The sequence below is a fragment of the Alligator mississippiensis genome, chromosome 14 (assembly GCF_030867095.1).
Source record: "Alligator mississippiensis isolate rAllMis1 chromosome 14, rAllMis1, whole genome shotgun sequence".
Classification (NCBI taxonomy): domain Eukaryota; kingdom Metazoa; phylum Chordata; order Crocodylia; family Alligatoridae; genus Alligator; species Alligator mississippiensis.
The window spans coordinates 34,087,773-34,109,296 of NC_081837.1; the positions used below are offsets into that span (position 1 = coordinate 34,087,773).

At 49.8% G+C, this 21,524-nt stretch overlaps 1 protein-coding gene across 2 annotated transcripts in view; it reads right to left on the reverse strand.

Moving 5' to 3' along the window:
- Nucleotides 1-21,524, reverse strand: part of SORT1 (sortilin 1) — a 40,399-nt gene that overhangs the window by 9,519 nt on the left and 9,356 nt on the right. Inside the window, exons 2-14 of one of the 2 annotated variants that reach the window (XM_019492519.2) lie at nucleotides 16,453-16,512; nucleotides 13,846-13,919; nucleotides 12,690-12,792; nucleotides 12,004-12,168; nucleotides 11,111-11,184; nucleotides 9,914-9,963; nucleotides 8,737-8,864; nucleotides 8,261-8,405; nucleotides 6,109-6,264; nucleotides 3,891-3,997; nucleotides 2,924-3,026; nucleotides 2,518-2,686; nucleotides 1,234-1,424 (exon numbers count right to left, since the gene is read on the reverse strand). In XM_019492519.2, coding sequence (XP_019348064.1) covers nucleotides 1,234-1,424; nucleotides 2,518-2,686; nucleotides 2,924-3,026; nucleotides 3,891-3,997; nucleotides 6,109-6,264; nucleotides 8,261-8,405; nucleotides 8,737-8,864; nucleotides 9,914-9,963; nucleotides 11,111-11,184; nucleotides 12,004-12,168; nucleotides 12,690-12,792; nucleotides 13,846-13,919; nucleotides 16,453-16,512 — 1,525 coding nt within the window. Of the gene's footprint in view, nucleotides 1-1,233; nucleotides 1,425-2,517; nucleotides 2,687-2,923; nucleotides 3,027-3,890; nucleotides 3,998-6,108; nucleotides 6,265-8,260; nucleotides 8,406-8,736; nucleotides 8,868-9,913; nucleotides 9,964-11,110; nucleotides 11,185-12,003; nucleotides 12,169-12,689; nucleotides 12,793-13,845; nucleotides 13,920-16,452; nucleotides 16,513-21,524 lie in introns of both variants that reach the window. The other variant, XM_019492518.2, reaches the window with a different exon arrangement.

Sequence of the window (21,524 nt, forward strand, 5' to 3'; positions counted from 1 at the left end):
CAAGTATGCCACCATAAGCCAGAGCTGAGGACTGAGGTGGTGAGTAATGGGGGAAGTGCTCCACAACAGCCTTCAAGGCATTTGCTGCTGGGTTGGGAGTTCTGGGGCCTATGACACCTGCAGAAGGGTGGGAGATGGCTTGGGGCTGTGGAGAACACATGGTCTGTTTTTAAACTGGGATGGGCAAAATATAGCCTGTGGGCCGGATCTGGGCAGGCGGGGCTGTTTCCCCTCACACTGGGTGGGAGGGTGGGACTGCTTACCCCCCAGTGCTAGAACAGCAGTGACAGCTACGGACCCGGGTGGGTGACCTGATCCCCACCCAGAACCTGCTGGCCACATCCACAGCTGATGCTGGCATATGCCCAGGGCTGCTTCCGGCATGCAGGATGGGTGCTGCTGTAAGTTGCAGATGCAGCTGGCATGTTCTGGGTCAGGGTGGGAATTGGGGTGTGCTACAGTTTTGGGCAGGATGAGGGGAGAGAGAGCGAAGTGTGACCTTCAACTTAGGGAGTTTTAGTGAGTTGTTGCAGGGTGGGGGTGCTGACCCAGCCTGCAACAACTCACCAAAACCCCCTGAGTGGCCCTCCAGCCCAAATAATTGCCCACCCCTGTACTAAACCAAGCAGCAGTGGACTGGCTTCTGCTGACACTGTCCTCTCTAGGTCCCAGTGTCAACTCCAGAGGTGGGCTCTAGCCACCTGCAGGTTTAGGCAGCCAGCTGCATGCCAGCTCATGCTGTGTTGTCATCTGCAGGGGTTTGTGCTGGATGGATAGATACAACCAGAACCATTCAGAGCAGCTGTGGTTCAGAAGCACTGATCTGGCTGCACACACTCGGTGCCTGCCTTGCCCTGCCCCTGAAATGGCCTTTGCAGAACCCAGCGGGGACATCAGCTAACAAGGAGGCTATTTCTTGGCTTCATGGATTTGTGTTCACTAAATAAATGAATAAGCAGGGACATCCAGAATGCTTCTGTCTGCAGTGGATTGACTGGGGGTGTATACAGAATTGGTCTCCCTCGTGCACCCAGTCTGCTCAGGAAGCACAGTCGTTGCACAGCAGCTTAAGATGTTCCCTGCTGAAATCCCCATATCATATTCCTTGGCCCCTTTTGGTCATTCCCCACCCATTCACATTCAGCTCAGTTCCTCCACTTTGCCCCTCAGAAGCAGGCAGCCCTTCAGCACCTGTCTCCCTGCATGGAAAGGAAGGAGGCAAGAGAAACTCACAGCTCCTGACAAGGAGGTCAGCGAAATCAATGGTATAGGAGACCCATTTGCGAGACAGGAAGCTCCCTCTGAAGCCCCAGACACTGACATTCATAGACTTGGCTCCTGGTTCAGATGCTAGTCCAGTGAAGAAGATGGGCTCCTTGGAGAATGTGTACTTGTACCAGCATTGCCCTTCATCTGTGGAGAACCTAGGCAGACAAGACTTACAATAAGGAACCAAAATTATCAAGGAGTTCATACAACCTCCTACAAGAGAGCAGCAAGTCAGAGAGGCCTGACGCAACCTTCTGTGACCCCCACGCTGCGTTCAGAGGCTGAGACATGACGGAGTACATGGGCCACACATCACTTGGCTTGCAGACAGGACCTACTGCTGTAAGTGCTCAGAAGAATACTAGCAACAAGGCAGAGACTAGCAACAAATGAACCTCTATCCAGAAGAAGAGGTTGCCTCCCCATCTCAATAACCTTGATTGCTCTAGACCAGTGGTTCTCAACCTTTCTTGATTTGAGGCACCCCTCACCAGACTTGAGCCCTCCTCTATGACTCTTGTGAATTGAGTGGCACCCAGTCTCAAAAAAATATTTACAGATTACAGTGCTCACTCCCTTGCAGAGCAGCCTGGCAGCGGGGGCAGGGGATCATCCAGGCAGGGACAAGCCCGTGCCTAGGCTTTTCTGTTTAGTTTATCTGCTTATCTCCTAATACCTCCCTTACTTCCTCATACCTCATGGCACCCTTCACACAATCTCACAGCACCCCAGGGTGACATGGCACACTGGTTGAGAGTCACTGCTCTAGAACAAAGGTTCCCAACCACGGGGTCACGGCCTGGTACTGGGCCTGCGGTGGGTTGGCTGCCGGGTCATGGCACAAGCCCCTGGCTTGCACCCCCATCTGTCTGCCTGAGAGAGCGGCTTTTGGGGTCACAGCTGAGCTTTTGGGGTTAAAGCTGGGTGGCGGGGGAGCCTCGGGAGGGAGGCAGCTGGCTGTGTGCGCCTCGTCCCGCTCCTGCTGGGCCATGGTAAGAAAACATTGGGAAACACTGCTCTAGAAGAACTGAGTTTCCTTTAAACACTGCAGTGTGGGAGGGGTAGCAGGAAGACCAAGATGACCCAATGTCTCCTTCAGATTCAAGCAGCACGGACAGAACTGTCCTTACAGCTTGTCAGGGCTTTCAGGAACCAGAGGGTTCCCCTCCCCACCCAATCCTCTTCTCCTCCTCCCCTTCCAGCCACCCTCTCCCCCAAGAACTGTAGCAGCGTGGAGCTCATGCATACTTAATCACATTGATCGGCTGGCTGCTATGCTCAATGGCAACGATGATGCCCCCAGAGTCCAGGATGGCATAGTGATGGGGTCCCTCCAGCATGCGGGCCCAGGTATAGCCCCCGTCATCCGATATGTAAACGTCCGGGCTCACCACGGAGATGGCATCTCCCACGCTGCCTGTGACACAGCACCCACATCAAGATATGAAAGGTCACTCCCCATGGAGCAGGATGCAATGCATTTCTTCTCCCCCTCCAACCACACTCTATAAGAATGAGCAACTTTCCAAAAGGGTGAGCCTGCTGCAGACCCCATCTTTTGGGCCTCTGGCTGGCAAGCAAGCTCCCTCCTCCTTGCCCACACAATCCCAGTGGCACTTGCCCTCCCACTTCCCCTTCCCATGCAATTCATTACCATGAGCGATGATTATGCCAACAGCATTTGGTTCAGAGAGCGGTACCATGGGCACATTCAGTTTCTGGGAGATACTGTAGGAAGCGTGGATGTGAAGGCTGCACTGTATACAAAAACAGGAGAGAATCCAGTGTAGGGGGCCACACAACACACAAGGCAGCCTCTCCCCAGCACATTCCAACCAGCAGAGCTCTGCGACCAGTCCCCTTGGATCAGAGGCTCAGCACAGCTTTGCTCCCATGCTGGAACCATTCAACTAAGGCAGAGCCAGGGACCAGTGTACTAACACCTTGCAAGTGAACAGTGACCAGATCACCATATTTGTGCACATTTTCCTTCCTGGAGCAGAGGTAGGCTCTGGGGGTAACTCTATGCCTTTTCCTGCTACTGCTATTCTCACTAATGCCCAATCAGGCTAGACAGCCTGCATACATAGGAAAGGCAGCCCCCACCCAAAGACGCCAGGATGATTACATATTCCAAACCTTTGCTAACTTTACTCGTTATCTTAATCTGGCAACACATCTGTCTGGTGGAATGAGAATAAACTGAACGGACATTTTTCTGAATTTCTATTTGTCACATCTAGGTCTAACGCTAGGCTCCTACTCTGACAAAGGAACAAGTCCTTTGAACTCTTTGAGAAGAGCCATCCTGGTCTTCAAAGGCGAAGCCAAAATCTCATCAGCTGACATACATCTACACCACGGGCAGCAGCACAGTATAAAGTCAGCAGAAGTGGAGTACTAGATGCCACCTGCCTGAGGCAGCCAGACTTGTTTTGCACAGCACTCTCCGCTCCAGGTCTGCCACTAGCCGATAGTCTGCTCCCCAGCTTAGCTGCTGCTGTCTGCAGTGGGGATGTGGCCAGTGCCAGCTCTGAGTCCGAGCTGGACAGAATTTCTCCCCTACCTCATGATTAGCAAGATCACCCCTACTGGCTGGCAGAGATCTTGGAAGGACCAACCTCCTCTTTGTTCTTTGCAGTGGAGTCGCAGGTGGTGTTCTGAGGCTTCCGCAGGGGCACCCACTCGCCGCCACGATCAAACGTGATCACTGACTGGATGGAATTGTCTGAGGGAAGAAAGGTGCAGCTGGGATGAGACGGTCAAGACTATATGCCACATGCCTAACTCCTACGCAGCTTCCACCAGACATCTGTCCAGCAGGCACACCACCCCCTTGAAATACGCAGACAGCCTGGGTGTTGCAGAAGGCACAGCTGAGCTCTCACTCGCAGCTGATACATTTATTTCTGCTGTGCCGTTTTCCCAGGCCCAGAGTGTTCCTGCTCCCCCACGCTGATTCTGTCTCTCCAGTCATAACTGCTACTCTGAGACAGACCCAATTAAGGACTTTCAGCCTAAAGCAGGACTCCGAAAACTTGTGCACTGTAACAGCTCAACAATGGACTTTTACAAAGCTCCAGAAATTATCCCTTCAGGCTGGCCAGGAGATAGCACAGATGAAGAACTACCCTCACCCAAAACACCAGCATCCACATTTCAAGTGTTGTTATTATTAAAGTCAGCTCATGCCCCTCAGTGCTCAACTTTACAAGGCACAATGGGTCTTGGTGGAGCAGTTACACCATCTGTTCATCATGTTACCTTGCATGGCTGCTATTTCCTCCCTTTTTGCATAAAGGCGGCATTTCAGCTGCCAATGTGATCACACGCACACGCGCAGTGGGATTCTGTTTCCCTTTGTGCCTCTAAACAGGAGTTTTCTAGCCATGTTTCTGGCTGTTTGGGGCACTTCCCCCTGCACCATGAATAAATAAACGTGTTTATATGCTACAGCAAAGCACACATGCACGTATCTGTGTCCAGGAGAAAGTTGTGGGGGGAGGGAGCAGGGGGAGGGGAGAACCCTCCTGCATTTAGCTGAGCCACTAGCCCCCCTTGCATTTAATAGCCATTCACAGATGTTTAAGGCTGGAAGGGACCTTGTGAGATCATCGGGTCCAGCCCCTCTGCTGCACTGGATTAAATGGATGGAGAGCAGCGCAGTTTTTGCTCTACTGGGAGAAAGGGTCCAGGCTAGAACCCAGGGCCTTCTCTTATCCATGCCAGGAAGCATCTCACTGAGTTGCACACCCTTAACTCTTTTCTTCCTGACTCCACGCATCTTCCTCTCTTAGCTGTGCAGGGGTGGGAGAGAGGTCTGGATAATGTCAGACTTGTGGCATGGTGGCTGGAGCATTGTGCTGTAAAACCAAACTCCTCAGGGCAAAAGAAGCCTAGAACCCTTGTCTCCTGGGCAAATGCCTAATTATTCAGTTATTGGGGACAAAGCACGGGCTGACACTTCTCTGGCATCTAGAATCTGTCAGTTGTAAGCTTCTGACTAACCACACTGCTGTTACTTATACACACACATGCACATCCAGAACAGGTACATACGTAGCCATGTGGCTGCCCAGCCACTGCGTCGCCTACTGCACATGCTCAACCTACATGCACACACTCGTGCTCACAGTGCAGAGGTAAGAGAATTGCAACCTGCATGCAAGTGCCTAGGAACATCACTCTGGCAGCTAGCAAACTGCCATCTCGAGGCAAAAGGGGGATAGAATTCCTCTCATGGTGTCTCCTCTGAGCTCTGTCTCATGCCTGCACTGCCCCATGGGGGCAGACAGCAGCTATCCAAACTGTAGCTGCATAGTGCCATGAGTGCCAATGCTGCATGCATGGTGCATAGGTTGGTTTATGCCCAGGTTGAAGGGGAAAGATGTTTTGGTAAGATATCAGCCCCACTGGAAAAGCAGAGCAAGGGGCAAGAAAACAGTCTTGGAGCTGAGGGTGCTAATTACTGCTTTCCTCATGAACAGGACCAGGGCCCTCCCACTGACTCCAGAAGCCAACAGGAGCTGCAAAATGCATCCAGTAATAGAAGCCAGACACAAGGGGTCATCCTTGAGCAGTCCACCCAAGTATGGTGGGTTCTGGCAAATCCAGGCAAACACGAGGGACCCGAGCCATGAGACGAGCCCTGACTTTCCTGGACCTCAGTAGCCCGAGAGTCTGCCAGGGTCTCTGCAAGGTTTTGCAGGTGTTGAAGGAACAGGCTTTGCCTCTAAGCTAGCTCACGGGGACAGCTCTGCTTCCATCCCAAGTTCTTTCCTGGCTTGCAGTGCTCTGCTGCAGCCTGTCCCGCTCCAGACAGAAGTCGCATACACTCACCCTCCGAGAGCACGCTGGTGATGTAGATGCCACGCAGTGAGGTCACGTTGATGAAGTCTGTTTCCCCTCCAGTGGTTGTGTAGAGATGCCGCTCGAGGGACTTGGAATACACGATGCCCCGATCGTCTGAGGTATAGATTGTGCCATAGCCAGTCTCTACAAGACATGCAGCACGCGGTTCAGGAAGAGAGGCAGCCTGATGGAACACCCACAGTCCTGCACTCCTACAGTAACCACCGTGACCAAGGCTAGTAGGAAGCCTGGGCAGTTTCCAGTCACACCCAGCCTAAAGTCTCCATGCTCCAGAGACAAGCCAGTCCCTGACCCATCATTTCAGGGAGGACAGGACATGTGGATCCAGCCTTCTGATCCGTGGGGTCTCCAGGAATCTGAAAGACTGGGGAGGGGTTTGGGACACAGTTTCGCTGTCAGGAGGCATGAGCTGGTCCCCAAGCTGCAACATTCAGGTGGAAGGGAGTGTCAGGAACTAGGGACTTTGCTATTGCTGCAGGCTGTTGTGGACAATGTGTTACAAAGCAGGATAGCTCAGTAGGAAGGGTGCCAGCTGCGGAACCCCAAGACCTGGGGTCAATGTTGGACATGCCCAAGGCCATGCATGCGAGGCCTGTGGACAAATCAGTCCCATGACCTCACTCCCTCATCTGGTCAATGGGAAGAGCACTGCCCTCCCTCCCAGGGGTGTGTGAGGGTAAATCTGTTAAGGTTATGGGGCATTCAGATACTAACACTGTACAAATGCAATTGTGCCTTTGAGAAGTCCTCATAATAAAAGGCCCTGCCAAAGACCCAACACTGATCCCTACTTCTCTAGTTTTGCCATACCCAAAGCAACTCAGCAGGCTTTCTCTGATATGCTTGAGAGCCAGGGACAGATTTTCCTGGCAAGTCTGGGCACCATACAGTGGTAGGGAGTTGAGATTATGTTCATTTCAAGCTTTCGGGGCTGGACTGCAATTTATTTTTCCAGCTGCCCTCAAGCAGTTTTCTGGGGATTGGTTTTGAGGTGAAATTGAAACATTTCACGTGCAACAGCTAAGCAACTTGCCCTGATGTATGTGGCTGCGTGGCAGGGAGGACAGTGCTGCACAGGAAAGACAGAGAGGGAAACAGGCTTCTAGCCCCTGGAGCGCTCCTCCTGATGTGAGAATGGGTGGGCACACAGCTACATGATTTGGCAAGCCTTAGCACTGTAACAGCAACAGATAATAGCATGCTTCTCAGAATGCCTCACAAGCAGTAGAAAGAAAGACCAGAAATTCAAAATTAAGGTGACCTCTGCAACCTTAATTCTGCCCCTCTGTCAGAAGAGTCCTGTTTTCCAGCAAAACACCTTGACTGCATCAGCAACTCCAAAAGTTGATTTGTGATCTAGCTGGACTGCTTTGGTTGCTGCTAGACTGCACTGTGGAATTTAAACCAAAGGGCACCTGTATTTCCATCACTCTCCCATTCTCCAAGGCCATAAGATGATGTAGAGAAAAAAAAAAAAAAAAAACTCTTCCTCAAAAACAACCAAATTCACAATGGCAGGATTCACAGAGCAGTTTCCAATGTAGAAGTACTGTGCTGAATGATACAGCACAGATATGAGGCTGATGTTTCCAGAGTAAGAGACTTAAGGTACATAGCAAGAAATTAGCAGCCTACACACAAGGGGGCTTGAATACCTTTTCCAAGACACACCACATTCTCCTGAGCTCTTGGACTCTGCAAACTGATTATGCAATGTGGAGTTGCAGAGACACTGTTATCAGTCTACCCCAAAGGCGAGCGTCTTCCATGGAAGACACAATGGTTGGGTGAAGCAGAAGGGTCAGCTGGGGGGCAGGGTAGGAGTTAGGTCATCTGATTGCTTCTGTACTTTAAAGCTTAGATGTGGGTTTGAGGTGTGATCCAGACTTGGAATGCTTAGGCCTCTACAGGTGGTAAATCTCTGCTCAGAACACCACAGCCTTCACACGACAATCCCCTCCTGTTTGACACAGTTTCATAGTTGGTCGGGTCAGAAGGGACCTGAGCAGATCATCAAGTCTGACTCCCTGCCATGGCAGGAAAGAGTGCTGGGGTCAAGAGATGTGCTATTTTACCAAAACCTAGCACAGCCCACTCTGCTCTCCTCTGTAGCCCTTACCTCCACGCTCATCCACATGCATAAAGACCATATCATCGTTAGCTGCCAGGATGGAGTAGAACTGCTCCTGGCCCACCGAGGGTAGCTGGGCCATATTCCAGGTCTCGCCTTGGTCAAGCGAGACATGAATCCTCCTTGTACCACCCTGGAAGGAAAGGATATTGCTTATAAACCACTGGCGACAGCAGCACCACTTCACTGTATATTAGTTCCTCTGCATCAGTATCCAAGATATACCACAAAGGCAAGAAGAAGAGAAGATGGAGGAAAAATACATCCCTGTAACATGACGGGGTGCTGGAATGGGGCAAGCAATTAGAAAACCATGTACTCCATTATAGTCCTGCCTCTTTCCAGCTCTGTAAGGCTCAGCCTTGTTCTTGTACAGCCACACCTACAGAATGGCTCATGGCCTCCCAACACCACAGAGGGCTCCTGCTGCAAGAGCCAGCAAGAAGAAGAAAAGACCCTCATACCTTCTCTGTCATCACAGAAGCAAAGAGGAAGCGGCCCCCCAGCCCGAAGGAGTAGATCCTTGTTCCAATGGTTTTGAAAACCTTGCCAAAATCAGATGTTTTCTTCAGCTCCAGTAACCCGAGGTCAGCTTCTTAAGAAGAAGGAATCATGAATTAACATAGTAGCTGAGAACAAAAGGATCAAGGTGCTGCAGTTCCAAACTGAGACCAAGGCAGGGAAGTGATGAGTCCTCTTACACAGACCAGTGTACACACTGTCACACATACCACCCTTCCCACTTCCACCCTCAGGATAGAGCCACATCCTGCAGCACTAAACTCCAATGTCTGCTCTGGAGCACACATTTTCATCCTGGCACCTGTTACTAGCAGGACTCATTCCTTGCATTGCCAGAGCCATCTAAGCCTGCTGGATGGCAGGAGTTCCAATGCCCACTGGTCTTGTGGAAACTCATAGCAGATGTGCTCTATTTAAAACCAGACACACTGAACTTCTGCATTGCAGCCTGTGACAAGCTAGCTTTGCCTCCAGGCCAATCAAATCTCAGGCTGGCAGCAAGCAGGTCTCTAGAAGGCAAGTTATAACACCTAAACATCCATCCATCCACCACTGAAGGTCCAGTAAACATGCATCTCTCCTCAGCTGAAGACCCAAATGCAGTCCCAGGAGCACTGTTTGCTCCAAATTTTTCCCTCACCTACTCCTCCATATCTGACCTGTTTCTCTTTAAACTGTTTCACAAGGGTGCTTGCATTATATCAGTTTCGTGTCACACTGCTTTCCATCACCCTGCACAGTTCTCTGGATGTTCTGGCCTATGAAAGAGCTCAGTTTAGACGAAACTGAGATTTCTAAATGATTATTTGAATTACAGGTTAAATCACTTTGCACACAGAGCCTGACAGGAAAGGGACGCTGAAATCCAGGTTTCCAAATGACATACTGTAGACACAGATTAGCCATTACAGTCTCAGGAGCATTTTTGTTCAGGGTAATTCAGAGCTGTTCTTTGCTCCTTGAATAAATGAACCAGTGAGGAACAACTGAAGGTTTCTTAAGATCTTAACAGGATATGAAACTGAAGGAAGATTCTTTTGAGTCTATAGGCTCACACAGACCAGGAGGTTAAGACTCTCAAGTGCCATATGATTCTGAATTAAATCAGGGAATACTTACTGCAGGAGCCATTCAGGTAGGTGGTGAAGAAGATGGTGGTGTTAGCTCCCCTAGAAACAGAGGGGCAACAAAGACTGTGTTTAGGCATGATAAAGGTGACTCATTTATGGGGGGCTTTTAACAAGAGAGGACATGGCACAATCAAACTCTAGTATAGGCATTCATTACTGAACAGTTTCCATGGACAGTGCAGACCTGGGATTTTACAACACGCACCTCCATGGGATGAATCACTCCAGCTCCTTTTGGAGATGGAGTATTTTTGTTCAAAAGTACAGGGAATATGCCCGGGGCTTGTGAACCTGCAGCTGGGTACTGCACAGACTGCATACAGCAGCCTCCCCCAGGTTATCCACTGTAGCACTGCGTGATCAGGTACAGGCAAGTCATGTGTTGAAAATATTCTTTACCCGACACAGGGCTGATGCCTCCCATACTCATGGTGCCCAAACCCAGATTTCTACACCGCTATGCTGCTTGACCCCCCCAAAAAAATCTCTGTGACCTGTCATGTCTATTTCTACAAACAGAAAGCTTACTGATACTGCTTATTTGGAAGGGTTCAAACTCAAGGAAGCTAAAAAAATTGTAGCATTTAACAAGGCTCTTTTGTCTGAAGTGCTCCCTATATCTACAGATAAACCCTTAGGGAAAACAGTCAGACATGCCACTACACTCTGGGCATCCGTAGGAGTACTTGACATTACAAAGTGGTGGTACAAGTGCTTTTTTCTTTTTTAAGGGCTTTTGAAGACTGCCTAAGATTTGCATTCAGTCATACACTTAATTTAAATATGCACTGAGATAATCCCAGGAGGTGTCAGACAAAAGGGCACAGGAGGCTCCAGAACAGACAAGTTCAGCTTAAAATATTTGGATAAGGTCTTGGATTACACAAAGAACGTCTATGTGCTCTGTGAAAGAAATGGGAGTTTCATCACATGTATGCTCAGTACACAAAGCTCCCAGGCCTTTGGGCTGTTTGTTACTCTCTCACACAACCAGTTATGGTGTCCTTCTGAAGCCTCCAAACAGAAACTCACTCACTGGGGCCAAGAATCAGCATGAAGAGCTCCAGTTACCCAACCAATGTCAGAATTAAGCATTTGAGTGGGAGATTTGACAATAAAAGTTAAGACCAGTGCAGGGGAAAAGAGCCAACAACATGGATCACCCACCTGCTGTGTGGCTACTCACCATTTTGCCAGACAAACAGCTTTGTGGAGTTCTTCCCAGCTTTCCCCAAAGTTCTTTGATACCCAGAGGCCATTCTGAAAAAGTCAGAATTAAGAAAGATTGATCGTTACTGGCTGAACTACCTCTGAAAACTTCAGCCTGAAGATGGAGCATTTGAGAACAGTAAGTACAAGACTAAGCATGTGGAGAAGTTTGAGAGAGCCCAGAGAAGAGCCACACGCATGATTGGAGGTCAAGAGAACAGGCCTTATGAGGAGAGGCTGAGAGCCATGGGACTCTTCAGCCTGAAGAAGCGAAGGCTCAGGGGTGACTTGGTGTCTGCCTATAAGTACATAAGGGGTGTGCATCAGGGACTGGGAGGACGTCTGTTCACCAGGACACCCCAGGGGAAGACCAGGTCTAAGTCACAAACTGCTGGAAGACCGTTTTAGACTGGACATAAGGAAAAATCCCTTTACCGTCCGAGTCTCCAGAGTCTGAAATAGACTCCCCCCCAGAAGTGGTGCAAGCACCTACTCTGGATACCTTTAAGAAATGCTTGGAGGCTTATCTTCCTGGCATGATTTGACCTCAGCTGACTTCCTGCCCCTTGGACCCGATGATCTTGTGCAGTCCCTTCCAGCCCTAGTGTCTATGACATCTATGAAGACCACAGTGGTCACTGTAAACAATATACTCTCAGTTTCAGGTTTGAACAGGTAGATTTTGTGACCCAATAAATCTAGAGTGATAGGGCCACTGCAGCTAACTTGTTATTTTCCCCACTGTGGAAGACCACGCAATACCACAAGATGTCACTAAAGAGTTCGATAATGTGGTTTGCGGGTTCTTTAGTTATTACTACAAGGAAGCAGAGAGGAACATGTTCCCAGCTTTCTGCCCGTATCTCTTACTTCAGTGCTGAGGGCTAGCAGGTAATCCGAGTTCTGGGGGTGGTAGGTGATTTGAGTCAGCGGGTGGAAAGGGAGATCTGTCTCGACAAAGTTCTTGGCAAAATCAGATGATCTAAAGATCTTCCCTCCGTGGCTCCCACCAGACACGTCCCCTGTCAGAATCACCTGAACATGGAAAAAAAGAGGGAATGAGGTCAACACATTCACCTTTGCTGCCACAGCATCCCTGGCATGGCACAGCCCACAGGAAGAGCAGAAGGCAAGTGCTGAATTAACCTGCTCTAAAAAAGGAGCTTCATGCAACTCAGATTTACCCAGAAATCCCCTGCCCTACAATTATAATGCGGTTTCCAGAGCAGCAGATCTCCAAAGGCCTCTCAGGGCCCTGAGAGAGGTGTTACCCACATTTTACAGAGTGGGAAAAATGCAGTAAATAGACATGAAGCATTTTGCCCAAACTCTCCTGGCATGTCCGCACAGTGCTGGGAACAGGACCCAGGGATGCCGGACACTAGTAAGAGCAGCCCACTCAAAACTAACATTTCATCCTACCCCTAAAACAGAAACATGTTACAATCCAGCATGAATGAAGCCTCCACTGTAAAGACAGGCTGCTCCCCTGCCTCCCCACTGACTCAAACGCAGCATAGATTAATTGGCTGGGGAGTGGATAACTTGTCTCCTACCTTGCCCGAATTTTCTGGTCCAATGGCTATCCCAAACTCTGTCCGGATGAATGTGTTGTTAATGAGGTGCGTGATGTCCTTGAACTTTTTTCCATAGTCCTCACTGAGCAGAAGAAAAAAAAGAAATGGTAACAATGCTAGAAGTCACCTTGGTATGCAGCATGGTGCCAGGGTCACTGCAAAGGCCATTGCTGGGATTCAGGAGCCTCATGGGAAGGATGTTCTGGGGCACCTCCAAGCAGCTGTTCACTGCAGCCATCAGAAAGACAGATGGCAGGGAAAGAATTGCAGCTTTTCATGGTGCACACATCCCAAAGGTCTACGTTCCAGCTGGGGAGGAGACTGCCAGCAACCCAGCACCAGGGCAAGCCAAGGAAGTCAACTGCTCAGCCTTCAGCTCCAACTCATTTGCTTCCCCCCTATAAAAAAGGCATTTACCCCACTGAGAGAAAACCTCAGCTGGGAATTTTGGTCTCCAAAGGGCCTCACAGTCCTTTACATCAGTGAAAAGATCTTTGGGAAAGATGCAGGCACCAGCTGCATGTGCCCCAAAAGAACTGGGGCACCCTTTTGTAGAGGTGAGTTAATGATCTGAATGGAAACATCCAGGCCCTGGGCACATTCACAAAGGACCTGCTCTGTCCACGAGTGGACAAGGTCCTCCTGGGTACAAGAAGAGCATCCTGAGTACATGATACATTATCAAACCAGCACAGCAGCTGAAGACTCAGCTTTCACAATTGCCAGAGCTATGCCTGGCTTTCCAGGTCACCCTTCAGCACACTCCCAGCCCCCCTGGGCTAGGCAGGACCTCAGCTGTACACTTCTCAAGCACAGAAGCAGATGCTGGGCATGCTTGGGCACCCAATGATTACTTCTGGCTCTGCACTTCACCAGCAGACCCATACTCTGTAGGCTCAAGAAGCATAGCAATTAAATGGTGGCTTAGAAGTACTCCACTACTACCACCTACGAAGGCTATCTGAACCTGTAAGCAAGTCAGTCTACTTCCGGCCCCTTATGCACTGGGTGTAGCCAGCTGACTTCCAATAAACGGGAGAACTGCAGACTCATATCTGATAGCTGAAGAATGCAACTCTCCAATGAAGCAAGGTCCACAAAACCAAATCAACCTACTGAGTATCACGGGTCTCACCTCCTGTAGAGCTTGGACTGCCCGAAACTCACAATCACCAGAGGCACCTGGAACGTGGTCAGGACAAGAATCACCTGGAGACAAACAAAGAGAACCAAAGGGCATTTGTACGCATGCTTGCACTGCAGCACTGGGCGCTTTTAAACGTGCCCGGCGCTGCTGCAAATGCAGTTGTGTAAGCGTCGAAACACACATCAGTGCTCAGAAAATGGTGGCAGAGCACTTTTGAACTACAAGTTGGAGGTGTTTTAGTTCAAAAGCGTACTGCCGCCATTTACTGCATGCTGACACGCATTTCGCCACTTATACAACTGCATGCGGCGCAACGCAGTGCACGTCAGCTTGCATGCAGAGCAGGCTCGATTAATGGAGCCTGCTCTGACCCACCAGATCTCCAGTGCATCTCAGGACAAAAAAAAGATACGTGTATAAATGCCCAAAGAATCAAGTCCGTGGAAGGCCTGATGGAACAGTCCCCTGCGAACACCAAGCAAGGTGGACAATGCAGCCATTGGCCTTGGTGCTACAACATAACTTCACTAGATTTACCCCTACACCCAGCTGAACTTGGTAGTTATCTTGCACTTTCACCTACCTAAGAATCCTAGTTTGTTAGAAAGGTGCTTTACAGCTTGTGGGGTGGGGTAGGGGCTGGAGCAGAAGTTCTTGGGGACCCTTCTAGCCTTAACATTTATCACAGGATTACCTACAATTGCAGAGACAGGACTCAGTGACCCAGATGGCCCCGTCCAGTTCTGCGTTAAGCATGCTTTATAGACAAATTCAGCCACTGCTGGGGAAAAGGCACCAAACCAACAGACAACCCTGATAGAGGCAGGGAAGGAGGGAAATTCTGCTCAGGCTTTAGGTGGGTAAACAAGCCTTTGACATCCATCCACGCCAGACCACCCCTGGAGGCTCCAGGTCTCATCTGCTAGTGGAAGCTGACAGGCTGAGCTGGCACTACTGTGGATTTGAACCTGGGACTCCAAGAATTTCAGCCCTGGTGCTTTAGTCTCCAAGGTGCTGTGCAGCAGTTGACATCACCTGGGGCACAGCAGACTGGACTACAGGTCTGAGAAAGGCGGCTGGCTCAGTAGTTCCCCTCTCTGCTGGAGCCTACAGGAATGCAGAGTGCCTTTAAACTGTTGACAGCCCCGCGATGCAATGCGCAGAGGTAATTACAGCTGTTGGAAAAGCCACCGCCCTGTCATGTCTACAAAGACATGCTCTTGCCTCCAAACACCTGATGCTACCTGACAGCAGCTCAGTCACCCTGCATTCACAGCCTTACAGTGAATACCAGTTATATGGGAATATAATGCGGAACCACCACTCTCTGTGGATGGTGTGAGCTTTGCAAGCTGGGCTGTGAATGGCACAGGCACCTAAGAATGGCCTTACTGTCAAGGGGCCTCATTGTTTTTTCCTGGTATAGCAGAAGCTCTACCCCAAGCAGTGGCACTGCTACAAAAACTCTTATCCCTGCACAGCTCCAGAGGTCTGCATACTGCTGAACTGCTGGCCATTTCATACCAGGGCAGAGGACTGGAGGCTTGGTACAGTTAGATGGATCTTTGGCTCTAACTCCATGGTAATGAAGCTGACCATTTCCTGTCATCCATTAAGCAACAGGACCACCATCTCTTTCATGATCTGTTCCCACCCTAGGTAGAATGTAACAGAGGGTTTGCAAGGCACCCTATAAAATTAAGATATTTGTATCTGAGGTTTTGCATGGCACAGGACTTGCTAACAGCAGGGCTCGAAATCAGTGGTTGCAGCACTTTGCAGCATAATGAAGGAAGAACACTGCTGGTTTCCGGTGAGGTAAGCCCTTTGCACCTACAAGGTGGTTACTTGTAAAAAACCCTAAAACTAAAGTGTACAAGAGTGGTTACGCCCTGGAACAGACACCTAGAGAGACTGTAGACTCTCTTTCACTGGAAGTTTTCAACTGCACATCAGAAAAACACTTTTTGCAGGATGATCCTGTCTCCTGCAGGGGGCTGGTCTTGAACTCGATGGTCCTTTCCAGCCCTTTTTTGATGACTCCAAACACTATCGTTGCTAGCACAATCCCCTGGGAGCTTGCAGCAGTTTCTACGGAAAGGATTGCTAGGCTGGCCTTAACTAAATTGGTTTGGAAAGTAATAGTGACAAAGGGCAGAAAGTAATATGACTGCTTCCCAGCTAATCATATTATACCAGTATGACTAGCTGGGGTGCAGTCATATTGGCTTAATAGGTGCTCATGCCGGACTAGCTTGTCCCTGGATGCATATAAAGTCTCCCAATTCCAGCAGCTTTATACCAGAATTGCAGCCACACTGGATAGCTGCACTGCTTTGACTGTATCTGCTTCTGATGTCAATACATCAGTGCCAAGCTCTGTTAGGTCTGCCCTCACTGGGGATATGGCCAAAAAGGACTGACCCTGCACATGCAGATGCTGCCGCAAGTGTCTCATTCTCAGGAACGCTCCAGCAGAAGGCTATTGGGGAACACTAAATCCAAAATGTCCTACCAGCTTATCCAACCTTTACCACTGGGTAGTTAGCTGGTTAGGTGCCTTTAAGCACGTTTTTTATATAACACGTTACTTACTCCAGTGCTGTCCCCAACCCAGGAGAGCGATACTGAGCCGCTGAGATCGTCAAAGACACACTGGAAGGAAAGAGAGAAAAGTCATTTAAACTGCTGGACTTTCCACTCCCGATCAGATAATAAATATCAACCCTTTGTCCTCTCACCAGTGAGACACCATGACTTGTGGACAGGACCCTCCCCCTTAAATGCCTGATCCCAAAGTCACTTCAACCCAGGGCAGTAATGCCCACCCCAGAAGCGGTCTCTCCATCCAGTCTCACTGCTGAAGTCTCCTGGGCATGACCCCTGGGCCTCTTCTCTCTCCATACACCCACTTCCCTTAGGTAGTAGATGTAAGAGGGAGTCTGTGGTGGACAGCACAGAGCACAGTTTCAGCAGAGACCTTGGGAAAATCTTCATGAACAGCCAGTGCAGGGACAAGCAGCCAGTAAACTAAGAGGTCTACGATCACTGGTGAACCTCGCCAGTGAATCTCAGCCTTTCACTCAAGCAGTGCTTTCAGGTCCTAAAAGGGCTGGCTGCTGAGGCATGTGCACAGGTTCCACAGCCTGCCCTTCTCCCCGAGCTCTGCAGCCATCCATGGCTTTTTCTTTCCCACCTGGATGCCCACCAATACGTTCATTTGGCAGTTTGGGAAAAGCCTAGCAATGGAGCCAAAGAGCACGTGCTTGTCCAGCGCAGTCATCCTCACCTAACCATATGTCACTGCTAAAGCAGAGCTCCATAGGCCCCACGTGTCTTGCCTCAGCAGATGCCCGAGATCATCTTTGGTAATCCTGCCCTGGGAGAACCTGACACTACGCAGCACAGGCTGCTCCCAGATCTCCTCCCCCATTCACGGGTTTGTATTATTAACATGCTGCTCAGCAGGGAGTGCCCTGGCAGCAAGTGGAGGAGGCCTGTTTGCAGCTAAGAAGGGGAACAAGGGGAAGTGCTAGGGCTGAAGGTTAAATGGGGCTGGGCTCCTTTCCCCGCTGATCCTGCTGCACATAGCTAGGAAGAGAAAAGGACAAGGGCCATATTGCCAGACAGCAGGTCTGAGTGCGCTTGTGAAGCTGTGAAACCAGACTGAGTGCACTAATCAACACAGATGCCACAGCAAAACTGGAGCTGTGCTATTGTGCTTGCCAACTGCCTGTATTCCCCGCAGCTCCTGCCAGCTTCCAGGCACCCAGACACCCTCCCGGGCAGGGTCCAAGTGCTCTCCTGTGTTAAGAATGGGGATGGGCAGAGACGATGTCCCAGAGAGACTATGCCAGCCAGCCACCTGACTGTACAGGGATGTGGCTAATCAGGGCAGCAGTGGTGCCAAGGAGGAAACCAGCAGCACAGATATCATCTAGAGCACAATACCTTCCATAAATGCCCTGCCCTGCTGTTTCAAAGAGTGCCTCAATTAAGCTGTGCTCTGTTCACATTCTCACGAAGATTTGAGCCTCTCCATTACAGCTCAGCCAGCACCTGTGCCCTGAACGTTCATGAGTCAGCCATTGTTTTGAGCCAAAAAACAACTGGGCTCCTGAGTTATGGGCAGAGAAACTCCTCCCTCTTGGAGCTGGGTGGCTCCAGTGTACCTGTGCAGCTGGCAACACAAATTCCTTTCTTCTACAGGCAAGGTCAGAGAGACAGTCCCCATGGCAATACTTCTGCGGCCTGAGTCAAGATTTCCTTTTGAGCCCAAGCACCTGCTAGCTGGATTTCTACAACAGCATTACCACTCGTGCTCTCTAGCAGCTTCGGACCAACGAAGCTGCATAGGTGGCAGCATGGGGAGGGTACAGAACGATGTTTCTGAATGGAGGTGTCTACCCGGGAACCTCAGGCAGGGGCAGTGCCAACACAATTACTGAGCTGTTCCAAACTATGAAAGGCAGGTAGGCTTCTGGGAGAGCCGAAAGAGGAAGGAGACATGGGGAGGCTACCAGGAAGGATTTCACAGCAACAGCGGGGACCGCAGGGACTTACTGCTATGTAAGCAAGGGGAAGAGTTGACAAGATCCTTAATGAAATCCAGCCCACTAGAACAGCGGTTCTGTCGTAATGGATTCAGACAGACCACAGCAGGTCAGAGTGCTTTTAACACTATGAATTCCTATTTGAAATCTCTGCGCTTGTCTTGCGAACTGGTTGCACACCTACCAGAGCTAACATTGCGTGGTGCCCTGTAGCACCCCTGTAAAGATTTCAAGGCACTCCAGGGTGCCGTGACATCCTGACTGAGAGTCACTGCGCTAGAAGCATGGGCTATTCTGAAGCAGACCAACCTGAGGATGGAGCTGGAGACATGATGTAATCTTACTTCTTGGCGGTTGTAGGAAGTTGCCAAATGTCATGCGCTTTAGCACAGGTGATGGGGACTTTTGGAAGACAACAGAGCTGTTTGCAGTACTTGAGGAGGGAGATTATTTAAAAAGCACACAGCTCACAGCTAGGACTTTTGGAAGTCAGAGAACCAAGGCAGCAGCCTGCCTGAGAAGCAACAGAGGAGGAAAATTCTGCTGAAGACCAAGAAACAGAGGGCAAAAAGGAAATAAAACAGAAAAACCAGCAGAAATTAAGTAACACTGAGGTTTCTCTTGCCCAAGGTTTTTGTGCTTGAGCCACTGAGATGCAAGAAGCTGGGACACAGCCAAAGACCCTGGGCAGGAGTGTATTGTTCAGGGCAAGCCAACATGTTGAGGAGCAGCAGTATAAGGGCTGCAGGTGCTGTGGAGAGAAGCTGCAGATGGGTAGCAGTCACTGCAAGACTTGAGAAAGAGGATCCAGTCTGGGCAGCTGCACTTGCTGCCTGCACACGCCTTGTTTGTGGATTCATCTGGGAGAACGGTATTAGCATCTCATTTAAAGACAGGAAACATGCAAAGGAGATAGAAGGACAGAAGATGAGCCACATGCAGATGGTATGAATGCCAGCAGAGAGGCACTGAAATGGATGTAATAGAGAAGTTACACAGGAAATTCAGGAGAGGGGTGTCCAGAGTTTGCAAAACCTGCACGCTATTAGTCACTGCCAAACAAGATGCACGCAAGCTGCAATCCTCTTTGCCCTCTCCAGGCAAACCCATCTCTTATCTGTCCTCCTCCCAGGAGGATGCTGCAACACACAAATACTGCTTTGATGCACACATCAGGGAGCAGAGTCTGCAGAAAGAGCTGAGTCACTGCAGCGGCTCAGGCCCAGATGTCCATCAACCCCAACTGGTTTTCTAAAGCTTCCTCCGCTTGACTCAAGACAGTCCTGGAAGGTTTCTGATTCTCAGGGAATTAGGTTGTATTTTAATCTTGCCGGGCCTTGTGCCGCGCTCATGATAAGACCTCAAATAACATCCACGTGACATGAAGTGGCTCCACTGTATTCCAGCAGTGGAGGAAACCTTGCATTTTCAGCCTCCTGGCCAATTAGCAGCCCAACTTCATAGTAGCAACGGTCCAACAGCTCGCCTTCTCTCAAAGTGAGATTTTAAATGGAGCAATGGTTTCCCTTTATGTGGAAACAGAAAGAAGGGATGCGAGTTAAAGTGAGCACCGGCAGGCAGGAAGGACTCTGAGTGCAGCAAGCTCCAGTTTCAAAAGAGAGATTGTTACACAGATCACAAACGCTCGGTGAGGAACGTGACGAGTTGTACCCACATAGACACAGAGGACCAAGGAAGCAACAGGTGCACAGCTCTTAGCCTAGAAGTATCCATCCAGTGTTCCCATTAGGAACAGGACTGGCAGGCAGGAAAGCCAGCAGGTGCGTTCCAAGTTGACTTGACTAGTACAGGGTTGCTCAACCCGTGGGTCGCAAGAATATTTGAAAGGGTTGCAAACAGACTTTAAAAAATGGATCAACAAACTTAAAAAATGTATTCTCCTTTAAAGTTGAAAAATGTGGGAAACCGCAGCTTTTCTCTTGCAGGCTGGCACAGTTTCAGCCTGCAAGAGGCTGCTTGGGCCCCCCCCCCCCCACCCCACACACTGCAGGGGCTGGGGCCTGGGGGTAGCGGGTCGGGACTGAGGGGCACTAGGTTGGGACTGGCCAGTGTCTACAAATGGGTCCTGGTACAAAAAAGTTTGAGAACCACTGGACAAGAAGGAGAGAGACTCCTCTTCAGCAATTCAAACCTGTGCTCAGGATCTCTGGATAAGCAGGCATTGGCGACTTGAATACAAACCAACTCTGCATGGAATTGAAGGGAAGCTACTTTGCACTTTGAGAATGCCTTTCAGCTCAGGGATCGTAAAGCAATGAACAGCTCAGCCCTCACACCAGGTGCCTGCCCTGGGTGAGGAAAAGCAAGACCTCCATGATGCAGCAAGGCAACAGTTTCCTTTTGTTTGAATAACGTTGGCTTCTAGAGAGCTTCAACCCACACCAGGATCCTGTTTTGCTAAGCCCTGCACAAACAGCCTCCACAACTGCAAAGAGGTGCTTGCAGAGTGACACAAGAGAAACAGTGTGGGTCAAGAAGCAAAATATATTGCAACCCAGCTGCTAGAAAGAGAAAGCCAGAATGTAATTACAGTTGGAAAGTCACCAGGATGTGCTAGAGGTAGAAAGACATTTACAGGAATTATAGAAAATGAGGGTTGAAAGGGACCTCAGGAGGTCACATCTAGTCCACCCCCCTGCTCAAAGCAGGACCGTCCCCAATTAGATCATCCCAGACAAGGCTTTGTCTACCCAGGTCTTTAAAACCTTCAGAGCTGGAGCTTCTACCACCTCTCTAGGTAACCTGGTTCCACTGTTTTACTACCCTCCTAATGAGAAAAGTCTTCCTAATATCCAACCTAAACTTCCCTTGCTGCAACTTCAGACCGTTGCTCCTTGTTCTGTCATCTGAGAAAGGTACTGGCCTCTAAGCTCTTCTATTTACAAACCTGATTAGAAAGGGAGACTGCAAGAAAGAGGGGCCTGAGCAATGCTGCGATCCAAAGGAGCAATGTTGGAGGGTGAGAAAAGATATCATGGACAAGCTTGAAGAGAAGCCTCTGGCAAGGGTAGCAGGACAAAAACATTCTGTTTCAAGTAGTATTAAAAATGACTTGACTCTGTTAAGGTCACAAAAGCGCAGGTAAACAGAGTC